General features: G+C 41.6%; 1 protein-coding gene across 1 annotated transcript; it reads right to left on the minus strand.

Moving 5' to 3' along the window:
• Nucleotides 1–528: 528 nt before the first annotated feature.
• On the minus strand, nucleotides 529–7,041 carry CCKAR (cholecystokinin A receptor). Its single transcript, XM_063337217.1, has 5 exons — nucleotides 6,921–7,041; nucleotides 5,903–6,154; nucleotides 3,370–3,631; nucleotides 1,731–1,858; nucleotides 529–1,055 (listed from the first exon to the last, which is right to left on the minus strand). The coding sequence occupies exons 1-5, from the start codon at nucleotides 7,039–7,041 to the stop codon at nucleotides 529–531; spliced, it is 1,290 nt and encodes a 429-aa protein (XP_063193287.1).
• Nucleotides 7,042–8,292: the final 1,251 nt, after the last annotated feature.

Genomic DNA, 8,292 nt, shown 5'->3' on the forward strand with positions numbered 1-8,292 from the left:
CTTTTAATTGACCGTGACACCAAAACGATCTCAACATGTATTAGCTCAGCCAAAATAACGTGAAACAATACTACGAATGTAACTGAAAAATTTTGGTTATGAGGCATAGATATCGAAGTGAAGACTGCAATACATGTATTCATGTTTGAGGAGAATCTATTAGTGTCTTGGAAATTTTAAGAGATCCTCAGAACTGCAGCTGAAAACTGAGCGAAACTGTTGATGTAAAGGACACCAATTTTTACAGGAGAATTTATGACAAGTAGAGCATCTTCTGAGGCGTTTTATAAAGTCCCTTATCTTCAAAGAGCCCTCTTCCTCCTTTGTACTTTTGAAGGGAAAGTGATATAAAGCTCAGCCGGTGATAGCATCCATTTCCCATAAAATTCTCGCTGCGTTTACTGTCAGCTGAAGTGTTTCATTACCTCAGAACTAAATCACGTTCAGCTGGTGCCGCAGTCACTTTCCAAGACCAGATGATAAATATTTGAATTTCTGTAGGCCGCCGGTAGCCTCTTCTGACTCAGCTCAGGCGGGCGCGGATGCATTCATGTGCGTGTAAGAACACTTGGAGAGCAAAGCCCCTGTTGTCTTCCCCTCCTCTTCATCACCAACCTCTCCCCGTATTGCAGGGGGCTTTTGCTTCACACAGCAGGTGAAAGTGTCCAGAAAGCCCACGCGGAAACGCTTGTTCATAAAGCAGTATATGATGGGGTTGACGCAGGCAGACGTGTAGGACAGCAAGTGGATAAAGGAGATGGGAGCTCCTGAGAGACGCTGGTCTGCCGACGTGGTGTCGAACGCGCGCCAGGCGTTGACACTGAAGATGGGAGTCCAGCAAAGGAAAAACAAAATCACTATCACCATCAACATGCGGATGACGAGTTTCTTGGCCATTAAGTTGGCAGAAGAGCTGCTGCTTCTCACCCTGTCTATTTTGCTATGGCTGGTAACAGAGAGCTGTTGCAATGGCATTTTCCTTTTTCTTTTCGTTTTGTTGAGGTAGCATCCATCTCCATCCTCGTATTTGGCGCTGCAGGTACTTATTTTTCTTTCTGTACATATAAATTAGTACTTAAATAGTTGGCAAAATATCCCTGAACAGTGATTCAAAGTACAGAACAAAGTGTGGAGTCTAAGTCTAAATAAACAACGTAATTCGTAGCTGAACAAGTGCTGCAAAGAAAGCACTGTCCTAATTCTGAGTCAGGTGTGTATCAGCTGCTCTGCGTCTGCTATCTCACAGTATACATCTCAAGTCTATACAAATTGATGCAAAAGATCTAAGAAGAACACTGTTTGCTCAAGTATTTACTGAAGATTATTTTCAAAATTATATATATATGAATTGGACAATTTTTATTGTATTTATTTACAGAAATCGTCCTCACCCATGGCCAGAAAAAAAAAATCTTGGCATTTCTCTAATAAGTAAATTAGAAATTTAACGTATCCTGCCTTTGCAAACAAGCCATAGGTGAGGATTTATTTGCTAGTGAATAATGGAATAACTTCAATCAACAAATGCATCTGGTAGGTTCACGACCATAACTGACCATAATGACTATTTTTGCAAATAGAAAATTTTGCTTTTAGTAGCCTCAGGATGACTGCTCATGTCTTCAATTCCAACTTTAAAAAGAAAAAAAAACCCACAAAATAAAAAACTCCAACTCAAAAAAAAAACTAACCTAAAAAAATCCAACTCAAAAAATTAAGTGCATTGTTACCTCGTGAAGATTTTCTCTGGCTGGTATCAAATTTTATTCCTCTGTAGAGTTCCAAAGAAATTAGGCCATACGCAACCATCATTATAATCCCAGGTATAAGAAAGAGTATGAGCAGCAGGAAAGTGTACCTAAAGAGCCAAAAGATAAACTGAGACCAGGGAACAGCACAAAACCAGAAAACCAACTTCTTATCCAGGTGAGAACTGGAGGGGAGGCAGGATTTTAAGATTTTTTTGGAAATTTTTTCATGCTAATATGAAGCATCGTTTTGACAGCTCTGGAAATTAGAAGCTTCACACCTCTTCTCCTTCTTCCCCCGGGAAAGTAAAGCAGGAACAAGGCTATCGTGGCTGCAGTCTGTCACCCAGCCTCCATGGGCGCAGGGGAGATGGGCGCTCCCGTATTGGTTAGAGGGGGCAGGAGGTCTCTCTGCCCATGAAGTGGGGCTCTCTGCTGCAACCAGATGAGCGTCGGATGCCCTGGAGCTTTGAATGATGTAAAAATTGCCTTGCAGAAGCCACATGAGCAGCTGCTGATTCCCAAAGGAGCCCCTGGTACTGCCAGTCGCTCTGCGAGCTCTGGCTTGCCAAGGGTCGTGGCACACACGGGCAGGGACGGAGCAGCCATGACCCGGGCTTTGAAAGCCATACGGGGGGCCGTGCAGAGCCCCTGGGGAGGGATCCCGGGGCCGGCAAACCCTTCGCTAAAGAAAGCAGCTTTTACTTGCTTGCACATCTGTTACTCTCCAAGGCAGCTTATTTAATGGGATCGAGAGTTGGGGAAATCGTTCACAAGCCTACGTCTCCTCTTCTCCCTAGGACTTTGGTGCAAAGCCACTAACGCACCTGGGAATCTGCAACAATGCCATGGAGAAGAGAATTTCGCCCTGCAGCCTCGCTCCTCATCTGTTCTCGTACTGGCAAATGCGGGAGACTACTGGAAGCATTGGTACAAATATATTAAGTTTGTGGATACACCATACTGAAGTGCAACTCATTCCCAGTTCCAACTGACCTTCAGTAGCCAAAAAAGCCTCTTACATTTTCTCAGTGCCAGTGAAAGTGTTTAGTCACTGCGCAAGGACACAATGTCTATAGTGCTACTATTTACTTACTCTGCCTGGACGTGCAGGACTTGTAGCACTGCCTCTGCCCTCACCCCTCTGCCCCTGTGCTCTGTCAATGACCACCAAAAGGGTCTGGTTCTCAGGAAGGGCGTTTGCAATCTCTGCAACTTTTCATCTTCTGCACACAGATGGACACTTGCGTGTGTCCAGGTTTTTCAAAGATTCATCAAGGATTTCTCTGAAAATACTTAAGTTTATGTATGAATGAGTGAAAGCAGAATTCCTACTTGAAGAGTGACAGGTGCTTTCTTTACAGTGGCAGTAGGGGCTTAGCGGACCATAGAGTGAGAATCATTGGGCATCATTCCTGTGACAAGGGAAAAGTCATGCAAGTGTCAAAATGTAAGCAGCTTTAGAATATTACTAATTTTTTTCACTTCTCAAATAAGCATGATAGAAGTGTAAATGTTTGCTGAAGGTTAATACTTGATTTTTCAATAGGCTTAATGCTACCATGAAATCCTGTTTTCCACCTGATAATTATGCATTTGCTAACTGTCAGTTATGTCTTACCAAGACTGCTGAATGACATCACTTGGCCAAAGGAGCCGGCACATGTTAGCTGTGGTGTTGTTATACTTAGTAAAAGGTACCAGTTTGCTGTAAATGGGGTACGGTGACATGATCGTAAAGGAAATACACCAGGTAGCAGCAATCACTTTCAAGGCATGAGATTTTGTCTGCCAGACCCTGGACTGCAGAGGTTTGCAAATGGCACTGTATCTCTCCAGAGATATGGCAACCAGGTTGAACGTAGATACACTTACAGAGACACCTATACATATAAAATAAAGAAAAAAGGTTATTCCCATGTTTTAAATGCTCATATTATTTTCAAATAGTCTTGCTAACTTTCATAATGCGTAGACAAAATTAAAAATATAGCAATCTATTTATAAGGAAAATATTTTTAAATATCACACTGATTCATAGAATCACAGAATGTGTTGGGTTGGAAGGGACCTTTAAAGGTCATCTAGTCCAACCCCCTGCAGTAAGCAGGGACATCTTCAACTAGATCAGGTTGCTCAGAGCCTCATCAAGCCTGGCCTTGAATGTCTCCAGGGATGGGGCCTCCACCACCTCTCTGGGCAACCTGTGCCAGTGTCTCACCACCCTCATTGTAAAGAACTTCTTCCTAATGTCTCATCTAAACCTGCCCTGCTCTAGTTTAAAGCCGTTGCCCCTCAGTCAGCAAAGAGTGGGTGGGCAATAGGGCTGAGTCTCCAGGCTGATGTCGCTGCTCTGTGCTTCTCTAACTCCAGAACTCCAAGAGAAAAGATTCACTCTGTCAAACCATGAAATTCTGATAATAGGGAAATAAGACACTCCCCTCCTAATTCTTCTCTTTGCTACTGTAGTTTATACACTTGAGTAATTGCACTGAAAGTCAAACAAGCATTTGGAATCAGTGGGATTAGTATGCTGTTAGTTACACTTTTAACACAGCAGTTCATAATCCCTTTTCTGTTGTCTCAATTTTTGTGAGTGTTCTGCTTGACTGATGATCTGATTTTCTCATTCAAGACAATTAAACATGTTATCATTTTTTTAATTAGATTCTAATGGAGTTATGAAGCAGGAGAAATGAAATCACGAAGCAGAATCTTTATCCTTCAAGTGCCAGTGATTTCTCCTGTTCCTATATTATAAAATATAACACAGTGGTCTGTCTTTCTCTCACCGAGGTGCTCCAGTTTATCACTGCAAGATTACAGGTATTTCTTCTTAATTTTTTTCACAATTTTTTCCTATCAGTGGCTGAGCTTTCATTTAATAATCTTTGCAAATGTTCTAATGAGGGTCAAAATATAAAATGCCGATTTCTTTACAGCTTGTTTTACATAAATTATCTGTATTTTTAACTAAGTTTTACTACATCTTAAAGTGCGAGATTAAGAGCACAGGTGATACAATGGATGTCGGTGTCTGTCTGTCAGTAGAAGCCTCCGTTAACCTGAACTGCTAATGGGAAATATCCACGTTCTGATTCCTAAAATAAAAAACACCTTCATGATGAAAAACTTCATGTTTGAAAATATTTCACTGGATTTTTTTTATGAAATAAATTACACGGTGTGAAATAAGAGAACGATGAGAATGCTACGGTAATTTTTTTATGGTATTTATGACAGCAGTTCATTACAATTGTTTAAACATGGCCTTTAGATTTATTGGTTTTATCTACAAAAAGATGTTGATTTCCCACTCGCACACTTTAGGTGTGTACTTTCACATTACACCAAAGCGCTCAAGGGCAGGGGTTGAAAGGGGACCTAACGTTTCTGTCACTAACTGAGGGTCTCCCAAGGCAGCAAAAACTTTACATAATGTTCTTGTTTGGTTTTTTTTCTTTTTAAGAAACAAGCAAACACGCAGGAAGCCTTGGAAGTGAGACAAAATCGCTTAGACGGACATACGTAATCCAGGCGTTTTGAAACTCCTGGTCCCACAACCAAAGTGAGTACGGGAAGGCATGTAAAAGTGGGGCTTCTTAAAGTCCACCTCTGAAACCTGTATCTGTATTTTGTGGTCTCCTGGTGAGCTCTGATCACACCAGCTCTGTTCTCAAAAGGTGCTCGCTCTAATTTCCAGCTCCGCAAATGCACCTATTTCGGCCCGTTGTTTTTTCTCATGTATCACTGCTACCAAAAATCTGTGGGCAACAGCCACCCTTAGTGAGGACTCTACAACCCCGTCGTTTCCGAGGGGTGATTTGACCACTGCTAGTAACTCTCAGTGATGGGTAAGCAAGCGCATGCGCCGGGGTCCTCATTAAAGCTTAATCATGCAACGTACTTCTCGCTTAACCTCATCCAGCCAAACACTTCTGTGTGTCGTTAACACTAAGAGGTGCCTCCGTGTTTTGCTGGACCAGACTGACGAAACCAGCGCCATGAAGATTGGCACAACAAAGTTGTTTCTTCGTGATTTTGGTAACTGCTCAGTTGCAGATGGAAACAACCAGCTTTTTACTGGTCTTTAGTGAACTTCTCCCATATCTTATTGTCAGTCTTCAAAAGAAATATAAAGTTGCAAGACTTACCCATGAAATAAGTGGCAGTTTTGCAAACGGCGCTACCAAAAATAAAATCTTTCAGCAGGTTGGGGATGAGGGTGAACGGCATGCAGAAAATGCAGAGCATCAGGTCGCTGACTGCGAGTGACAGCAGAAACGTATTGGTGACCGTTCTCATCCGCTTGTTCCTTATCAGCACTGTAATTACCAGAATGTTCCCCAAAACGCTAAGCAGAAATATCAAACAATACAGCAGAATCCGAATTATCTGATGCAAATCTGAAAATTGTACCAAGGGAAAATCAGTTATGCAGCATACAACTCGTAGACTAGTAGTATATGTTTCACCCTTTAATCAAAAGTAAAAGCCTTTCTGCAGTCAGTTTTACTGAGGTTCATGTCTTTACACCAATGCAACATCAGTGGAAGTTCTGAAATTCCTAAACTTATTCTGATCCACCTGACTTGCATAAAGTTACAATACAATACCTGCAGTAAAAGGGACATTTGCAGAGCCAAATACAACTTCTTAAAAGCAGGTTCTGCTCACACCCCTTGGTGTGCACCGCTGGCTCACCAGGGCAGCTCCTCCTTTATGCCGAAGTAAGGAACTTGATACAGCAATCAAAAATATTTAAATATGTGGATATTTCTTTCAGCCTCAGAGGGCCATAATTTCATATTTAATCACTTTCATGCACGGTATCAGATCAGATAACTCCATTGTTACTGAATTGCTCGAAGAGTAAAAATCATGTTTCTCCAAGTCCTTAGCAGAGCTGTTTACATTTTGTGTCCAATAGTGCTACTGTTTTATTTCTCCATTATATCCAAATTTTGTTCTAGTTGAATTTTTAACATGGAAAAGCCAGTACATACTAAATTCTTTCCTGCCTGTTTCTCATCCTAACTTACCAGCAAGCAGTTGATTTTGCACTCCCTCACAGAAAAAGCCTTGTGTAACTGTTTCTTTCCATAGTACCTCTACTTCCAGCTAGAACTAAATCTGCCTGAAAAAAAAAATAATCTATTTTTCTCTACATACCTTTAGAAGGATAAGGTGGATCATCCACACAGAAAATAGTGTCATTTTCCAAGATGATATTGCACAGGAAAGCAGTAATATTGGTATCGTTCCCGAGGAAGCTTGCATCAACTATTTCCATTCTTCAGTATCCACAGGTTAGCTTTGATGAAGAAGCCGGGGGGGGGGGGGTTGTAACTATCTGCCCATTCTTTCAGTAAACAAACACATTTCTGAACGAAACCTTCAGGAGAAAGAGGGGAGAGGCAGTTGTGCAAGGAAGCTCTTCTAACTCTCCGTCAGGAGCAGCTGGCACACAGAGTCCTGTTGAGGCTGAGCAGGATTTATTCCGGGGGCACACCAGGCAGTTCAGACAAGCAAAGCCTGCGTGCACACACACACTCACACGTATGCACCCACATCCACGCACACACACATCCCCTCCCGTACTTTTTTAGATCCACCCTCTTCTGTTACTGGCCCACTGTTGGGATTATAAACAGGCTACAAAACAGATTACAGCATTAACCCCTTGCAAGATTGCTTCTGCCCACATCTCCACAATATCTCTCAGAGGGAGCCGGGATTGCCACGGCCAATGAATCACAACCAGTGAGTGATGAGGGTGATCAATCCCTCTCTCAACCAACAACATTTAAAATGGTAAGGGTAGCTGAATAAAAGGGCAGAGAAGAGAAAAACATAATGAAGATTTTGCACGCCTGACATGAAAATGATTCTTACCTTCACATTTTTCAGAGCAGAAGGAAGACTGGGTATGCTCAGAAAAACAGGGGCTGCTACATTTATCTCATCTGGTGAAGTACTAACTTCATATTGAAAGCACTGTACGTGCAGGAGCCAAACCCCAGTAAGTCAACAGACAGACTCACTACTTGCAATGTTCTTGGATCAAACCTCATCAAAGTACGGTATTAGAATTGTTGGTTAATATAAGCAGAAGCCTACATGTTTTCTCAGTGCAAGGACTTGTATATGACTTGAATACAAAATTGATGAACTGATAAGCTGCAGCACATTAGTTACGTGTTAGTGTAAAACACAACAATCTCAATTGTTTAAAAGAAACTCTTCCAAGTTCTGCTTTTTGAATACATAAACATCATACTCTCTGGTGTTTCTGTGAAGCCACGGGCTTTTAACTTCCAGTATACAGCTTGTTTATGGCAAAAAATATAAATAAATATTATAACTGAATATATATAACTTGATTGAAAAGAAATTTCACATTTAAAATCTCTTCTAGTTAAATAGGCAGAGCAATGACAGGCTCCTAACAACAGGTTCGGACCTCTTAAAGCTGATATACAAAGACTGGAAGGTCTGGATTTCTTTTCCACTCTCACCAGCCTTGCTGTATAGTGCTCTTAAC

This window comes from Chroicocephalus ridibundus, chromosome 5 (assembly GCF_963924245.1).
Source record: "Chroicocephalus ridibundus chromosome 5, bChrRid1.1, whole genome shotgun sequence".
Lineage (NCBI taxonomy): Eukaryota > Metazoa > Chordata > Aves > Charadriiformes > Laridae > Chroicocephalus > Chroicocephalus ridibundus.

Coding starts and splice junctions, on each gene's coding strand:
- CCKAR (XM_063337217.1), bottom strand. CDS start 7,041: ATGGAAATAGTTGATGCAAGCTTCCTCGGGAACGATACCAATATTACT. Junction 6,155..6,920: donor TCCACCTTATCCTTCTAAAG/GTATGTAGAGAA, acceptor TACAATTTTCAG/ATTTGCATCAGATAATTCGG. Junction 3,632..5,902: donor AACTGCCACTTATTTCATGG/GTAAGTCTTGCA, acceptor TTATATGTATAG/GTGTCTCTGTAAGTGTATCT.